This window comes from Syngnathus acus, chromosome 22 (assembly GCF_901709675.1).
Source record: "Syngnathus acus chromosome 22, fSynAcu1.2, whole genome shotgun sequence".
NCBI lineage: Eukaryota > Metazoa > Chordata > Actinopteri > Syngnathiformes > Syngnathidae > Syngnathus > Syngnathus acus.
Window position 1 is genome coordinate 1,170,845 of NC_051106.1, and position 16,918 is coordinate 1,187,762.

At 48.9% G+C, this 16,918-nt stretch overlaps 2 protein-coding genes across 7 annotated transcripts; both read right to left on the reverse strand.

Annotated features, from left to right (window-relative positions):
- Window positions 1–301: 301 nt before the first annotated feature.
- pgrmc2 (progesterone receptor membrane component 2) lies at window positions 302–5,190 on the reverse strand. The gene is made up of 3 exons (XM_037242433.1): window positions 4,804–5,190; window positions 1,566–1,721; window positions 302–1,356 (listed from the first exon to the last, which is right to left on the reverse strand). Exons 1-3 carry the CDS (start codon window positions 5,156–5,158, stop codon window positions 1,259–1,261), a joined length of 609 nt encoding a protein of 202 aa, XP_037098328.1. The 5' UTR covers window positions 5,159–5,190; the 3' UTR covers window positions 302–1,258.
- A 948-nt stretch (window positions 5,191–6,138) lies between these two features.
- larp1b (La ribonucleoprotein 1B) lies at window positions 6,139–16,403 on the reverse strand. Of its 6 annotated transcripts, none has more exons than XM_037242308.1 (19): window positions 15,516–16,403; window positions 13,773–13,834; window positions 12,918–12,974; window positions 11,882–12,131; window positions 11,333–11,629; window positions 11,137–11,241; window positions 10,909–11,065; window positions 10,648–10,792; window positions 10,413–10,584; window positions 10,000–10,163; window positions 9,563–9,925; window positions 8,881–8,995; window positions 8,644–8,813; window positions 8,474–8,580; window positions 8,192–8,382; window positions 7,957–8,101; window positions 7,756–7,865; window positions 7,519–7,646; window positions 6,139–7,121 (listed from the first exon to the last, which is right to left on the reverse strand). In XM_037242308.1, the coding sequence occupies exons 1-19, from the start codon at window positions 15,829–15,831 to the stop codon at window positions 6,921–6,923; spliced, it is 3,255 nt and encodes a 1,084-aa protein (XP_037098203.1). In that variant the 5' UTR covers window positions 15,832–16,403; the 3' UTR covers window positions 6,139–6,920. The 6 variants fall into 6 exon arrangements, with proteins under 6 accessions (XP_037098203.1, XP_037098200.1, XP_037098202.1 ...); XM_037242305.1 differs by having other exon boundaries at window positions 8,881–8,992; window positions 11,333–11,662; XM_037242307.1 differs by having other exon boundaries at window positions 8,192–8,349; window positions 11,333–11,662.
- Between the last annotated feature and the right edge of the window lie 515 nt (window positions 16,404–16,918).

The following is a 16,918-nucleotide window of genomic DNA, read 5'->3' on the forward strand; positions in this document are numbered from 1 at the left end:
AAAATAAGTCAAATAGTGACACCTAGTGGGGGTTTATCTGTAGCGCTGCGAATTTCAAGCGCAATTACAAGCCGCCAAGACAGACGTGCTGCTCGTTCTCTTTCGCTTGCCGTTTTATTGGTCCAACTGGAATTAAGAAGAGTGACATAAGCAATTGCACATGCTACTTTATTTGAACTCGTGGAAGGAACGGCAAGACGTCGGTGCAATTCTGTCACTTGGCTTTAATTGAAAGCGTTGCTTTAAACATTTTCATAGACCAAAAATGTTTTAGTGTGGCTATTGAACAAGAGACAAAGAATCAATTATTAACCAAACCATTTATTTTGCATGAACAAATCCCTTCCTGCCTGGCGCGCAAACACACACGCACGCACATACTTTCACACACGTACACACACACTCAGCTGACATTAAATACGTAACACGGTGGCAAAGGGGCCAAACTCACGGTTGTGTTGCACATGCTTGAAGAAAACCATGGATATTATTTATTATGTACACTGTCTGCAACATTCCCCCAAACTAACAAACACGCATAGAAAATGGAAAAGGGGGGGCAGAAACTGTCTGGTGGTGGTGGTGTGTGTGTGTGTGTGGGGGGGGTGATTTTGCTGAAGAAAAACAAAAAGTGGACGACATGAAGATGGCAGTAACACTGAGTGACTGACTTGAGTCCTAAGCGCTAGTTATATACAGTCGATAAATTGGACAAATCAGCATGTGCCTTTTTTTTTTTTTTTTGGTGGGGAGGGTCGGGGGCTTCTCCACCAGGAACGACAAAGCAAATAAGGCACGACTAATACTTGGACCATTCACTTTTTGAAAGTCGACCACGAGACGGATTTGGGGGCGGGCCTACAGACTTGTAGCTGGCTTGTAAACAACTGAATCGATTGATTAAGAACGCCAATCAACTACCCTTTGACCCCTATCCTTGACACCCCCCCACCCCCCCTCCTTCATTCACCCGCCCTAAGATACTGGACATCATCAACAAAAGAGAGCACCACCTTTGGTACTGCCACATATATGCCCAAGGGAGTGAAGTGATTGATTGGCGGATGGCTTGATTGACTGGCGTCACAAGCAAGTGCCAATGTGAGGGAGAGTCAAAAGAAGGTTTCCTGAAGCCCGTCCAGAAGAATAGGTGGAGAGCGGAGAGTGAGGCCCAAGATGGTGGCGGGTCCTGGGTGGTTATGAGCTCAGAAGGGGGAAGGAAGAAAGGAAGCAAGGAAATTAGGGAGCAAGGAAGCAGTCAGTCGTGTTTGGGGTGCTCCTTGACGTCCTCCTCGTCCGTGTACTCGGAGGGCTCGTCGCCGGGCTTCAGCAACCGGCCCACATAGTCGTACTTCTCTGAAAATCAAAATAAAAAACAATTGAAGGAATGAAGGGAGTTTATTTCAATTGTTTATTTAATTTTTATATTTCATTTTATTTTCTGTTACCATCAAATTTAAATTCCACTACATTTTTCAAACCCTTTTTTTTTTAGATTTATATTTACACTTGAGCCCTAAACAAAAATGACATTACAGGAAGAAAAAGAGATTTTCTTTTTTTACCCATGAACTGCATCTCCCACTCTCGGACGCTCTCCATCTGGACGGCGCTGAGGTCTGACAGGTCGTCGTACTCGTCCTTCAGAGCGCCTTTGCCCAGGCAAAAGGTGGCCAGGCCTCGGGATGCATCACGACCCGCAAACACCCCGTACGGACCCTCTGAGGCGGCAAAAACACAGAATCACAAATCCGTTTTCCCATCATCATCGCGACAGAAAGTGAAGCGCACAGAGCCATTTTTTGATTCATGCTAAACATATTTTTAAGTGATCAGCCAAGGTCATCGGTAATTCATTCAGTCAAATATCGCCTCAAGTTGGGGAGGCAGCATCGCCGTTGGGCCATTTCAAAGACCTCGCAACAGTTTGGTGCCAGACTGTGGCAATTTTTTCTACAAAGTGCACAAACGAGCCATGGGACACGCGACAACGTGCACGCAAGCAAACGCGCTCCAGTGAAGTGTGTGTCGTTATCAGCGTGCAGATTAGATGTGCCCAAAGTGTAAAGATAAACATTTGCTGACACGTTTTCCATCTGCGCGTTTGCATTCTATAACACAGCATACTTGGTTCCGCTCACTTTAGTTCAAAGACTGAAAGATGCTTAAGAATCCACGTACCATCCTGCTGTTCACTTATTTAGAATCCAGAAAGAACTTTGAGTTGCAGAGTGAAGGTACATCAAGTGTTAAAGGCCACGCATCATGGAAAATCGACTTCCTTTGCTGTTAAAATAATTTTCTTGTGTATCTGGAGTATCCAAGAATGTAGAAAAGTGTAATATATCCCTCCAGGTGCTGCGGAGATACTGTTATGATCGTTTTGGGAGGCTATTTTTTTACTTTTTTACTGTTCAGATTTCTTTGTTTTCCATGACGTGTTTTTTATATATTACACCACATCCGTTGGGGCGGGACATACCAAACAAGCTAATGGGTGTTGCCAAACGAAAATCCGAGTAATAAACATGGCGGAATCCGCCATGTTTAAAACGAATCCGCCTTGTTTATTACTCTGTGAGACTTTTGCAGTCCAAACAACTCAAGGATGCCGAAGTGGAGAGATCAAAACGTCCCGTTGTTGGATGCATCAATGCTCTGTTTTCACTTCTTGTGGGTGTATTTTGAGTAGTTGTAACAGATGAATTGCATGGAAGGTGCTGTATTATTCTTGGGTAACACAATGTGTTGAATGCATTCGTTGGCTTCTCGCTAACGGCAGCGCTAGCATTAGCTTACGTCGTTGTTTGACAGTGCTTGTTTACAAGACGTTCACAAATATTGTGAGGGAATTTATTTTATTACGTGTCAAGTCTTCTGTCGTTGATATCTTTTAATCAAAACAAATAAAATAAAAGTAAACGCTACCTCATCTTAAAATACTACAAATGTCGACCGGAAAGGGAGGCGCACATCTTGCGGCCTGAGGGGTGTGAAGTATCTCGTTTGCATTTAAAGAGACCGCACCAAAACGGCTTGCTCTGAGCTGCACCTCAGAACAAGTAGAAAAGAGGGACCTGTGATGGTATCAAAACGAGGAATTCAGACAAAAGCATCACTGTTCCACTTTATATAGACCACAACTAAATGAGTAAAACAATAGAACAATAGAATACTTTGGCTTTAAAGAAACGTCAAGAGTCGCATTGTAATGCACGACAAGGCATCTTTGCTCTTTTCTGAAGCGCTTCTTGTCATTAAATAAAAAAACGAAAACAAAGCTTCATGTCTTCAACTTTAGGGACATTCTAAAACGTCAAAAAAACAAAAAACAAAGCTTCAAATTGAAAACATCCAGCGCCGAGGACAGGTTGGCTTCAGAATACTTGGAAGGTTTGGGGTTTTAATGGAATGTTTCAAGGCAGGACAAGGCAAGGTAGAATAAGCAGAATTGTTATCCAGGGTTTTAAGGTTTCACAGTTGCACTTTCATGGTAGCTTTACTGGCTAGGCTTAAAAAATAGGCTTGTCGGATAAGTGGGTTGCTTTACAGTACATTGTCAATAGAATTGCCACTCCGTTCCATTTCACTTAATTTCAGGTTTTTCTGTATCGTTTGCAAATAAGTCACGCCCTTCTCAAATCTAGTCACTGCTACGAAGTAGGGTGGACTGGCCAGTCTACACCGAGTGTTTACAAGCAATGCCGAAACGAAAATGCACGTTCAAGGAGTTGAATAAAAAAATTCCCATGCTTTTGCCAGGGTCGTGAGCCTTATGAAGCTGAGTGCTTGACATGCAGGGCAGGCACTTACGTGTCTGAAGCAGATATAGGTGCCAACGCACTGAGCAAGAGGAGGACTGAAGAGGAGCCCTTATTTTTTTCTTCAAATGCTGCACCGATGGCCGTATTTCTTGTCTTTTTTTATTTAGTGTACCACTATAAAACTCGAAAATGTCAGTGTAAACATGATTTTGTTAGTGTAAATATGTTTTTGTTATTGCACATGTTATTTTGTGTTATTCGGGCCAATAAATGCAATTGCTATACAGACACCATGTCATTTGTGTCATAACCATTTGTGTCATGACACAAATACCCCCCCACCAAAAAAAAAAGGTGTCCAAATCTGGTCACTATTTGAGGTTCAGGTTTCAAGGTACAGTTGTGGTTTCAACACAAGTGGGCGCGATTCATGGAAGATTTGGAATTTCCAAGTCTGGTCATCAACACATAAACGGCAGTGTGATGACAACCGCCAACAGGTCGCAAACGTGTGCACGTCCACACGCTAACGTTAGCATTCCAACTCGAACTTGGCGCCTCTGTTGCCATGTGAATTGTCCAATGTTGTACTTTGAAACGTAGTACATTGAAACGTATCTTTTCAAAGTGTGCTTTGTTGAAACATGATTACGCGTCTCCAGGTGCTCCCGCTGTGAATAATTAGCACGTATCCATCTTCATTTATTCCTGAAAAAAGGCCCACTTCCATCAAAACGGAACGAGATGTTGATAGCCTGGGAAGCGACTCTACGCCCAATTGTTGACACGTAATCAGTCACGTCTCTTAATTAAAAACGCACATTTGTGCAAATGAAGACGACAGCGAACGTCACCAAAGTCTCCGAGTGGCCGTGCTAACTCGTTAGCATCCAGCGCGATAACCCCATTCAAAACAAGACAAAAGACCCCCGAAAACGAGCGAAGCAAGCCCCCGATTCACAGAGCAACTTTACGCCCGACTGTCTGCTTGAGGACATAGCAGCCGAGAGACACGTGAGGCAGCAAAGCGTCTGCGCACCTTTCCCGTAGAACTTCTTCCCGCTGGTCACGTCGAACACTTTCATATTGACGGCCATGAGGATGCGGGGGTTCCGGAGCCCATCGTACTCGCGCAGTTGCTCCAGCGTCAAGTCCCGCCGCCTCATCTTGGGGAGCGCCGAGGCCTCGTCGCCCCGGGCCGCGCCGTCCGCGCCGAGCCGCCTGGCCCAGCGGCGATAGAGCGAAACGCACGCCGCTACCACTGCCAGCAACACGGCAACGTTCAGCAGCATCCCGCCCAGCCCGAGCCCCCCGCCGTCGCCGAGCTCCTCTGCCGCGTCCTGGCCGCCGCTGGTGTCGAGCGGAGCGGTCGGGTTGTCGCCATCGTCCGCCATACTGCACGGTTAGCGTCTACCCGCCCCTGGCCTTGTGATGCGTTCGGGGATGTCGGAAAGAAGCCTGACAACTTGACAAGAACGGGATTCCCATTACGTGGTATTCGAGAGCCCCCAAATCACCAGACAAAAATCACATTAAACTTCAAACCAAGAGACAATTTCGGATAAGGCATTGTGGAAATAGATTGCTTATTACGTTGTTGTTTTGACATAACGAGAAAACTGCTGTTTTTTCCCAGTCACTTAAACCCCGCAAAAAAAGACTAGTACTATATCGTCAATTTCATCAAAACCTGGACACTTTGCTCTCAAAACATGGCAAATATTCTGGTTCCTTAGATGTATTAAGCTTTAAAAGTAATCTATACTGACGTTTGTTTCTTAACGTCGCTGGACGCCTGGCGTTCAAATTTCCGAGGGGTTTGTGAAAGCAGCACGTCACCGCCCACTTGTGTTGCTACCTGATGTCTGTCCTCATTTGCCACCCGTACTGCCAAAATAACGACATTGAAAACACGCCTTTGGTCTACGCCAAGAGTTTTCCAAATAATTTAGACAGTTGACATTTTTTGGAGAGATACAAATATTTGAAGAAAAAACAAATTTGATATTTTGTTGTACGAGTTTCACTTTCCATTGTCACTTGGCACGAAATTCTGTTAATCGAGTTTTATGAGTCACTATTAACAAAATATTTGTTTTTTTCTTTTAATCAAACTAAGGCTTTTTTTCTAACCTCGACTAGTTTCGATGTTTGGTGACACTTCCGGTACGTAACCGGAATTATCCATCTGAACTGATCAAGAGTTTTTAAAGCTTTCAAAGAGCAGAAAATGTCAAAACTAGTCTAAGTAAAAAAAAAAAAAAAAGCCTAATTTGTCTGACGAAGAAAAAAACTAACATAATTCAAAACAAGATTAAATTATTTGACAATGTAACAAAAAATGCAGATGAAAAAAGAGCTTATCACAACGTACATTCATACAATCAATTATTTAATATTTTTTTGGGCATTTTTACAGTACAATACAAGTTATTAACATGCATTACTTATTCCCCCCAAAACACACTCCAAAAAACGCTACCAATCAATCACTTCCTAAAATCAAAAAAAATAACTGAATAGCCAAAGATTTTTTATAGTATTTACATTTTTTTCTTGTCATTCAGCTCTAAAACCTCCATTTTAAGTCTATTGAAGCAATAATGAAAAAAAAAAAAAAAGAAGCTATTTAAGTGCTCTAAAAGCACCAAAAAGCCTCAAGCGTAATATCAAGTAAACTTTGAACAAAAAAAGTAAAAACACTTTAGGTTTTCTTTACGTGGCTAGCTCAAACCCATGATTCCAGCAGAAATTAATTAAGCAAAAAGCCATGACAACACCATCAATCAAGTCGATAACCAACAGAAATAAAAGAATAAATTATGTCAACAATGGACTTTTTAAAGCATGTGGGTGGCATAAAACGTACTTGAATTAAAAGTGTTGACTTGATTGTCAAAATTAAAACTTTTTTTCCTTTTAATCTTATGGATGAAAAGAAAAGTACATTTAAGACGGGGCGGAACGGATTAAGGCACAGGAGGGGAGCCACCTTGGCAGTTTACAGATCAAGTGATGATCCATCGAGTTTGGCAAAAGTGAGGGCTCAAAATGCACGGAATGCATCTGGTGTTGTAAACGTTTGCGGAGACAATCACGACGGCGTCTCTGAAGTGAAATGCCGCAAACAACACGTCAGGTCAACACTTGGCATCTTCATTCCGTGTCCTTCCTCGCTTTGGGCTCGTTCACCTTCTTCTGGGCTCCTCCGTCTTTATGGTGCGTCGGCGGCGCTTTGGAGGATGCCTGCACCGGTTTTGAGGTAGAGTTGGAGGGGTGACGGCGACGCCGGCCGTCGTCCCCCGCCGATGACGAATGGCATCTCCTCCGGCCTCCTTCCTCTCCCATGGGGGGCTGCTGGCACACAGGTTTGTTTGTCACTCTTACAGCTTATCACGCTCATTTGAAACGGAGAGAAGCATTTTGGCCTTCCGGGACCTCACTGCTACCCACAATCACATTCCAGGACCAGGCTTGGCCGTCAAATACAACATTTTCCCCCCTTGGTCTTGTGAGACCTGACTGGTATCCCGTGTGGCCTTTGAGATCTGACTGAGGTCTTCAAGGAGCTAAGAATGACTAATTGCTTTCCAGTGTATCCTTCAAGGACCTAACTGGTTTGCAGTATGACCGCCAAGCTGGTCCAGGCCAGTTTTTAATGAGGTCTTCAACGGTCTGACTCGTTTCCAATGAAATCTTTGAGTGGTGTGCAGTATAGCCTACAAGGTCCGACTTAAAAGTGTGACTCACTCACCACCACCCTGAAGTCTTCCAGGTTCTTGAACTGGGAGAGGTGCTCTTGAAGCTTTGGGTCGATAGTCTGATTCTTCATCTTGGAGTACTTCAGGAAGGCCCAGAACTTTTCCAATCCGTACAGCTGACCTGCAGGAGAAAGACAGTCATTGAAACAAACAAACAAACAAACAAACAAACAAACAAACAAACAAACAAACAAACAAACAAACAAAACCAGAGGGTGACTGATCGTTACCTCTCTCAAAGTCCCTCAGGGTCTCTTCCTGGAAGTCCTTGAACAGGTCCAAGCGGAACCTCTTCTCCAGGCCGTAGCTGTAGTAACGGAAGAGGCATTCCAAGCCGTACCTGCGAGGCGTCCATCGTTTATTCGTGGCACGTCATCTAATTGAGCGGAGGCCAATATTTGAAGAAAGACCATGGGCATCCTCGTCCTCACCTATAGTTGTCCTTGGCGTCCTCCAGCGAGTACTGTTTGAACTCCTCGTACATCTTCCTGTTGAAGTTGTCCCTCAGGAAGAAGGACCAGAACCGAAACAGGGTGTTCATCTCTTGGGACTGGCCGACGCCCAGCCTCTTACGCTCTGAGCACAAGCAAGCAGAGGGACGCTGCGTCAGCAAAGGCGGTGGCACACAAAACCCACAGCGCTTGCTTGCGGCTCTGTTGTCGCTACCATTCAGGCATCGCCGTCTGTACTTGTGGTAGCCCTGCTGCGTGAAGCCGTTGTCCCGTAGTAGCTCATGCGACGGATGCCAGAACTTGGGCAGCGACTGCGGTGTGCACCCGTAGCCACCCGTGGGCGGAGCCCCTTCCGAGGGCGAAGCGTTGGAGCTGCTGTGGGAAGGAGGACCAGAGAGCGAGTGCCTGTCAGCAGAATTCAAAATGGACGCCAGGGCCAGGCAAACCAAACAAAAAGGAGAGAGAGTGGGACGTCCCACATCGATGCAAGGCCGACCTGATGGAGGCAGATCGCAGGCGATGCTCACGCGAGTCCATGACCCAGCCAATGTGTGCTTCCTGCGGCGGGTTGGAACTGTGCCGGGTCTTCTTCTTCCTGGGCATCTGCAACACGGGCTGAAATGTTCAGGACCACTTCCGGCGGCATTAGTTAGCCGTGGAGCTGACCTGTCCATCCACGGCGCCGCTCTCCTTCATCACCGGGTAAAAGCGGGGCGCCTTGGTCGGGTCCTGGCGCCCGGGAGTGCGCGGCGTTCTCGGGGTTCGGGCTTGGTGGGTGCCGGGCGACTCTGGCACGGTTTTGGGCAAGGAGCGAGCCATTTCCGTCTCGGCGGGCCCTGAAAAGGTGCAAGGTTGAGCGTGGGCTCGACTTGGGCCAGCGGCGCAAGTGGCGACAAAGCTCACCGGCGGTGGGCGGGGCCGGCGCTTCCTGATCGGGGTCCACGGCCACTTTGGGCGTGAGCGTGTCAAACTCATCCTGGCTGATGACGCTCAGCTTCTTGAAGTTCTCCACTTCCTGCTGAAGACAGCAGTGGAAGACCTTCCAATTTCTTTTCTCCACTGGTTGTAAAAAGGCCGATAAGAAAGTAGTAACACGGCGGCTGTGCGTGAGACACTAAACAGATGCGACGCAAGGGACTTTGGACGTTATACAGCAGTGGACAAAGTGACCTTGATGCGGGCGTGTGCGCGCGTTCAGGCGTGACATTTCCCACATGTTGAACACTTAAAAAACTTGTTTTAAAAAAACAAGACAAGGGCAAAAGGGAACAAGTGAGGAATTTAGAACCTAAAAAAATTGACGGAGGAACAGTTAAAAAAAAGCCAACTACCGTTGAATTGGGCCCGTATGGTTTCACTCAAAAGCCCTTCAGAAGTCTTCCTTGTTTTATATTCACCAAGCAAAACGTCTAGTTATTTTTTCTAGTGAAAGATCGCAGCGCACGTTCCACTTGACATGATCAATCTCGGTTTGAGTTAAATATTTAATAATTTCAGTCTGAACGCTGCGTCAGGATTATGAAAGACGAGGTCGGGCCTCATGGCGTGCCCTAGCGATGGCGTACGTTGCTAGCTAAGATGCTACCTTGGTGCAGTCGGCCTGTTCGGCTCCCTTCCACAGGTCCTGCTCGTAGTAGTAAAGACCGTCATTGATGGCCTTGACCAGGTCGGCGGTAAGCTTGGCGCGCGACTCGTGGTTGCCGGTGCGGTCGCCGCTGGGGTGCTTTCGCAGGTACGGCGGCGTCTGCGTGACAATCAGAATCTTGTCCACATCCTGGTCATCCAGCTCGTAGTCCGAGTCGTCGTCTTCCGACCAGTCGGTGAACTGGTTCTTGCGCGGCGCCATCTGCTCCATCTCTTCATCAAACATGAAGTCCAGCTCCTCCTGCTCGGCCTCCGGGGCAGCGCGCTGCTGCTGCTGCAGAAGGGGCGGTGCCTCACCACGCTCCTTCAACGCATCATCGACAACGTTAGCCAATCAAGCACGACACTTCGAGTTGACATTGCAGTCGATCGCGGTACCTTTGCTTTGCCAGAGGCGTGTCGGTGACGTTTCTCCACTTGGATCCAGGCGTCGGCAGGGGCGTCGCTAGAGGCCGCCGCTTCCTGGCTGGCAGGTTGGGGCTCATCTGCGGGGTCTTTAGACGCAGTCGGTTCAGTGGCAGCCTCTTTCGTGTTCAATGAAACTGCAAAGGCAACATTTGAAGTCTGATGATGATTGGCACCGATGAAACGACACCGTCGTCATCTCATTGGTTTGATGGGGCTACTTCCTGAAATCTGGTCAGGATCTCATCCAGAAAATATTCCGGTGTAAATGTCACTGGCTTTAACATTTATGCATGGGGAAAAGTAAAATTGAAAAAAGGACAAAAGGTGAAAGATGAGCCTAGCAAGTAAAGAAGAGCAGAGGCGGAATGAAGCTGATTGCTGACCAGCGTTGGCGACGCTCTGCCGTGGAACAAACTCGGGACAGTGAACGAGCTGCGAGAAGTCGGTGCGGGGCGAGCCCACGACGGGCGGTGCGGGGATGGGCCAGCGCTCGGGCTCCGCTTTGCATCGGACCCGGTCGTCCACTACCTCCACCTCTTTGCTGCTTTTCAGGGCCTGGGCCAAAAACACAAGATGCATCAGCTCGCTGCTAGGTTGCCACCAGGTCAGTGCTCTTACCTCTACGATGAGGCCCACGTCGGTGGTGAGCGCTTGCACGCGGTGGAAGCTGGCGATGAGCGAGATGGGCAGGAAGCCCTGCGTGTCCATCTTCCTCCTTAGGAAGAAGTCTCGCTCCAGGTTGTGCAAGCTGAAGTAGTACTCGCTGCAACGCACACATCAGGATGACGCCGCCGCCGCCAGCCAATCCAACGACAACAAAATACAACTGTGCTATTGAGATCCTGACATGCGATTGAATTTTTTCATTGAGGAACTCACATTTGTCGTTTGATGTACTCCTTGAGAAGCTTCTCGTCCACCGTATACATCTGCACTTTGTTCCCGTCGTCGTAGTAGTAAACCATCCCGCCGCCGCCGAACTCAGAGGCGGTGCCGTCCGTTCCCTCGCGGTAGCCCTGCGAGTACTCAAAGCGACCTAGAAGGAGGCGGGGCAAGCGTTCATGGGGCTGGCCTAAAGTCTTGGGGGTCATTGTCATGTCCACATACCTCTACCACGACCTCTGCCGCGTCCGCGTCCTTTGCCCCGGCCTCGGACGCCCCCGCGGGAGCCGCCATCGCTCTCTGCCAAGTCGCGCGTCTCCCTCCTCCAAGCTGGCAAGCAGAGTGAGCGTGCGTTTGCAGGCATGAGTGCGTGACGGCTTGTCGCCATATTTATGGCGTCATTTGTGACTGGGTCTCTTACTCCTGCCGGTGTCCTGCGGCCGGTTGTTGTTGTTGTTACTGCTCTGCAACGCGTGGCTGGGTGACGTTGGATCGGGTGAGGTGCTGCCAGGCTCCGCGTCAGAGTGCGCGGGGCCGCCGCCGGGCGCCCCGTTGCCACCACTGGGCGTCCCGCTGTCACCACCGGGCATCCCGCTGCCACCACCGGGCATCCCGCTCCCACCGCCGGGCGTCCCGCTGCCACCGCCGGGCGTCCCGCTGCCACCGCCGGGCGTCCCAGCGGGACCGCCACCGCTGCTGCCTTCCCGGGTGGCGTCCTCTAGCGGCAGGGAGACCCACTTGCGTTTGTTACCTAGCGACACACACAGACGCAGCTGACACACAAGCGCACGGCTGCCATCTTGGAGCGACATTGACGCGGCGACGGCATTTTACGAGTGCTTGACATGTTTGGGATTCTTTGACTAAATCGCGGTCTCGTTGAACCTTTGGGTTATGACATGTTTTGACTTTATGCTCCAATCAAATTGGCCGTTGAGTGCATGGCGCAGTTTAAAAATGTCGGCCTCACCTCCTCTCTTCTTGGGGCTTGCCGTCTTGACGTCCCGTCCCTGCTTGGCGTCTCCGTCAACAGCTGGCGGCTCTGCCCGAGGTTGCGTCTCACGGTTCTCTTTGCTCTCGCCTCCCCCACCGTCGTGGCTGCTCTCGGACTTGCGCTCGGGTCGTTCCCGCTTCTTGTCCTTATCCCGGCGGGAGGACGGCGGCTTCTTGTTTGCGTTGCTGACACCGCCACTGCTGCTGTTTACCACATTTTGTTGCCGCTGGACGCATACAAAAAGCCATCATCAGAAAATTCACTCTGTATATTCGGACTTCCTTCCTCCCTTACATTCCCCTAAGGGAAATTCAAAAGTACACATTTCCATGAGATATGTTCCAAATCCAATTTTTTGCACCAAATTTGTTTCTTCTTTAAGAAGAAAAAAAAAAAAATTCTTATTTATTTTTTTCTGAGACATTATTTGGAGGGCGGCTCGGTGGCGCACTGGGTAGCACGTCCGCCTCACAGTTAGGAGGGTGCGGGTTCGATTCCACCTCCGGCCCTCCCTGTGTGGAGTTTGCATGTTCTCCCCGGGCCCGCGTGGGTTTTCTCCGGGCACTCCGGTTTCCTCCCACATCCCAAAAACATGCTTGGTAGGCCGATTGAAGACTCCAAATTGTCCCTAGGTGTGTGTGCGAGTGCAAATGGTTGTTTGTCTCTGTGTGCCCTGCGATCGGCTGGCAACCGGTTCAGGGTGTCCCCCGCCTACTGCCCGTTGACGGCTGGGATAGGCTCCAGCACTCCCGCGACCCCCGTGGGGACTAAGCGGTTCAGAAAATGGATGGATGGATGGACATTATTTGGATATTTTTGGGTGTTTTTATTTTTTTTATTTTGAAGAAAAGCAAATCGTCTGACGTCTTGTGGAAATAAGTTACCCTTTCTTGATACCTGGGATATTCAAGTATCAAATTCATAGTCCACTTTGTGCCTTTTTTAAATTTAAAAAAACATACAATATCTGAACTCTTTGTTTTTTGTTTGTTTTTTTAAATGGCGGTCTTACCTCTTTGGCCAGTTCACCGGGCGTCGGCCAGTTTGTGATGTCGCCAAAGTCTCCCGACTGGGGGGAGAAAAAAAAAAAAAAGTCAGAATCAGGTCAACAGTTGCTGCGTTGACACAACGTTCACTTTGGACTCGCAAAGTTTGGACAAGCGAGGTCGGGCGAAGGCTTTGGCTGAGCTAACACGCCCGCTCACCCACGTGCGAGTCCAACACGTTGCTTCACTGCCAATCGCGATTTTGAATAGGGCCAATGACCACCAAAACGAACGTCAAGAAGCAGCATGCAACCGGCACGAGTGCTGGCGACATCTCAGCGCAATATTTGCCTCACTATATTTGAACTGTGCAATTTAAGTTTTTTTTTATTGTCCTTTTTCGGTTCTCAGAGCTTTTTACGTTTCACGGACTGCGTAAAACAATTCTCGCGCTTTCCGGTCAGAAGTTGCTCGCTGTCATCATCTATTTGAGAGCTGCTCTACTGATGTTCATTTACATTTTTGCAGTGGAAAAACAAGTCAACAAAGCAAACACAAATGAGTTTGGGTTCATTAAAAATGCTTTTTTTTTTTTTTTTTTTGAAAGAAAGAATCACTTTGCACATTGGTGCTGGCAAGCGGTAGCAGCAGATGTAGCTTTTGCCAGCCCAAATTCCCACAACTTCTTTTCCAGCGTGAAGGCGGGCAGCGGCAGGTCAAACCGCAGCTCGAGGGACATGTTTTTTATCCCATTCTTGCAACATAACACTTTTACCAATGTGTGTGTGGGGGGGAGGAGAGGGGGTGTAAAGCCAAATAAGGTCTGGCATTCCTGCCGTGGGGAGATTCAGAAACAATTCAGAAAAAGTTCTGGTCCTTACCTTGCTGGATTTTCGGGTTCTGGGTTTGCTGGCACGGACGACCTTCAGAGCGTTTTGCTGATCTGCGGACAGACGATCAAGAGGTTAGCAATTCGGGTCCGTTTTGGAGTCAAACGACGACAACAAAAGTCGCTTGCCATGTGTGTGCACCATGTCCAAGCCAAAAACGTGCGCCGGCCGCCTGAGTCAGGGCCTTCGCTGCAAGTGCAAGACCTGGGAGGAGTGCCCCCCCCCTATCGCCTGCCAGAGGACGGCCAACGAGATAAGAGGCCAAAGGGCCGGCCGGGCAGCCACAAGAAGTCTGGGCTGTAAAATGATGCCGCCGTCACCACGGCGGTCAAATATAGCGAAGCTAACCTTACAAACACTCGCATGACTCTCTTTCAAACACATTGCCAGTGCCCGGGGGCACTTTGTTGCCCACAGTTTGGGGGGGCAAACGGGCCTCAAAGGTGGCCCAAAACTTGAAAGAGCAAAATATTTTTCTCGCAGCTTTCTCTAAAGAAAAAATGCTGACACTTGACTTGAGTCGTCCTTGAAAACAGTCTGCCGATTACAGCGGCACAATTTCATTTTCAATCAGTTCAAACAGTGCACGACACGTGCGCTTTATGACATAATTGAAAGCCGCTTTGTTACACCGAACAGAATGAAGAAAGACGTTTTCAGCAACCAACTTCAGGAAACAAATTGCAACATTGACGAGTCACAATTCTTGATTGTCAAAGTCGCATAATGCGACTTTTTGGCAAAGTGGGAGCGGTGGTGGCGCGCTCAATTTTGGGGGGCGTCGTGTGTGCTTTCCAACACAAAAGCCCCCACGGCGGAGGAATTGGAGAAAAGGATATTTCCTACGACCTAAAAACCAAATAAGGACTTTGCTCTCGTGACTGGTGCAAAGATTTCGACAGCCCAATTCGTCAAGTTCTTTTAAATGTGCAGTCCAGCACTTAGCTTGACTTTGTACAAAGGTTAACCTTCAAGAATGTTTACTTATGGATGCCACCTCGGTGTTCATTACTTGTATCTGCCTAAGGTCGCTATTGAAATGACTCAAATGTTGAGACTACATTCTGGTTCGTAGCGCCATGATCCCATGTGTAGCACCAATTGTACAGAACAAAAGACATTATTTTATTTTGGAGTGGGGATGTTGGTCAGAGCCTCACAATCCAATTTCTCCCATTCGATTCTGGTTGCGATTTATTAACCAATTCAGAAGGTTGAAAGGAATTATGAGGGGAGTTCTGCGATGCATCAAGTGATTGGAATCTTTACCCACTGCTGTTGCCTTCTAAAACTTCTGACTGGGAGCACAGCGGAAAACCTCACTAAACTTTTGCACATCTTGACATCAAGGCCAAGTCACTATAAGAGACTATGGGGAATGATTTCAAACTGCCTTTTGCGGCTCCCCTGGTTGACACTGGCATCCCTCCCAGGGAGGGGGAGGGGGCGATGGAGGAGGGACGGGTGGGGCTACATGCTAACAGCTACAGAAGTAGCAGTTGTCAGCAATCAACACGTGGTGCTCACAGAAGAGGGAGGAAGGGGGAGCGAAAGGGGGGGGGGGGGGTGCAGGGGTCCTCTCAAATGTTGACATGCTCACATTAAAAAGTGGCCTATTGAGAATAATAATCCCTCGTGGCCCAGCGGGATTATTCAAAATGTCAAAGTCCGAGCACGCATACGCGACACGTGCAAAAGTCCTACTCGACATTCGCTCGCCAGCAATCAGCTCACCTCTGTCTTGTGAGGCCGACGAGTGGACGCTGTGGAGCGGCACCCTGCTCGTTGTGCTGCGGGTCCACGCATTGACTTTGGGCGGCGGAGCCTCGACGACTTTCTTGGCCACCGCGTCGTCGTCGAGGCTCGGCTCGCAGTCGCCTGGCTCCGCTCGTCGCCCCTCCGCGCCTACCTCGGCAGCCCGCTCAGCCTCCGAGGGATTGTTGTTGTGGGGGTTCGGCTTCTCCTGCTCGGCTCCGCGAGAGCTCGCCGCCGCGGGCGGTAGCGCTGTCAAACTGGAGTCCAAGTGACCGCTTTCCAGCTCGCTTGACATGATCCTGCTCGTTTCGCAAAAGCCGCCGCGCTTAAATCCAGGGTGAACTTTTGGTCCTTGCGTTCCTATCCCAGAGAAAAGCGGACAAAAATCTGGTGGGGTGTCCACATCCACAAGTCGAGGTAAACAACTTTTTCAAGGGGGGTGGGAAGTGTCTTGGATCTCGCTAGCCAGCTAGCCCGAGTGGCTCCAGGCCGAGTCGCTCCCGTTAGCCACCTAGCTCAAGTCGATGCTAACCGTTAGCCGCCTAGCCCGAGTGGGTTTGAGCCAGCTAGCAGGCTAGCGAGCTAGCCTCACCGCGCACACGTCTGTCCGCTAGCCCCGGAGGAAGAGTGTCGTTGAGCCCCGCGAGTGGCGAGTTTTACGTCAGTCGGGCGTTTACCTCCGAGTGGCGCAGCGACACGTTGTCGCTCGAGCTGCCTTGGACTTGGCGTAACTTTTGAAAGGCTTGAAAGTATGACGCGGTCCCGAGTGAGCGTGTCAAGTCCACGCTACCAAGCAGGCAGCTCGGAGCTACTGGCTACTCCCACTAGTGCCACCGCCGACTGCAACTCTCAGACTGTACACCGTGTACTGCGGCGCTCTCGTCAACGTGCCGCTGCGCTGTAAACAGTCACTCTGCTGCCCCCGGCAGGTAGCAAGCGGCAATGCAGCGCAACTACTGTTTTCATTGTTTTTTGCTCGCTCGCTCGCTCAAAACTATACAATCCCTCCCCCCCCAAAAAAAATGATTTCGAAAAACAGGAAAAATATTTAGAAAAAAATATATAAAAAAAGAATAAAATACTGAAAAAAGGGGGGTATAAACCAAAGAAATATACTCTGTATAGGGAGTCGCTGATGGTGTAGGGGTACGCTTGCCTGTCTTATGTGCCGACACCATGAGTACGATTCTCACATATGACGGTGTGCATGTGTGTGACTTGAAAAAAACACTTTCATTTTGTTACACACACACACTTAGCTTAGTTTAGGGGCAGTCCATCGATTTTGATGATGACGTTGCTCCAGATTAAAAGTATGGACAGTTATTGGGGTGTTTTGCGGCGGTGCATAGCCATGTGGCTGTGCAGGCCGATGTGTGATC

What these genes read in the sequence shown, in the direction of transcription:
- larp1b (XM_037242302.1), bottom strand. Translation starts at nt 15,831, where the DNA reads ATGTCAAGCGAGCTGGAAAGCGGTCACTTGGACTCCAGTTTGACAGCG. An exon ending in GAACCCGAAAATCCAGCAAG is followed by an intron (nt 12,975 to 13,772) that starts GTAAGGACCAGA and finishes TTCTCCCCCCAG; the next exon opens with TCGGGAGACTTTGGCGACAT. An exon ending in GCAGAGCGTCGCCAACGCTG is followed by an intron (nt 10,164 to 10,412) that starts GTCAGCAATCAG and finishes TTGCCTTTGCAG; the next exon opens with TTTCATTGAACACGAAAGAG.
- pgrmc2 (XM_037242433.1), bottom strand. Translation starts at nt 5,158, where the DNA reads ATGGCGGACGATGGCGACAACCCGACCGCTCCGCTCGACACCAGCGGC. An exon ending in GAAGAAGTTCTACGGGAAAG is followed by an intron (nt 1,722 to 4,803) that starts GTGCGCAGACGC and finishes TTGCCGCCTCAG; the next exon opens with AGGGTCCGTACGGGGTGTTT. An exon ending in GTGGGAGATGCAGTTCATGG is followed by an intron (nt 1,357 to 1,565) that starts GTAAAAAAAGAA and finishes TTTGATTTTCAG; the next exon opens with AGAAGTACGACTATGTGGGC.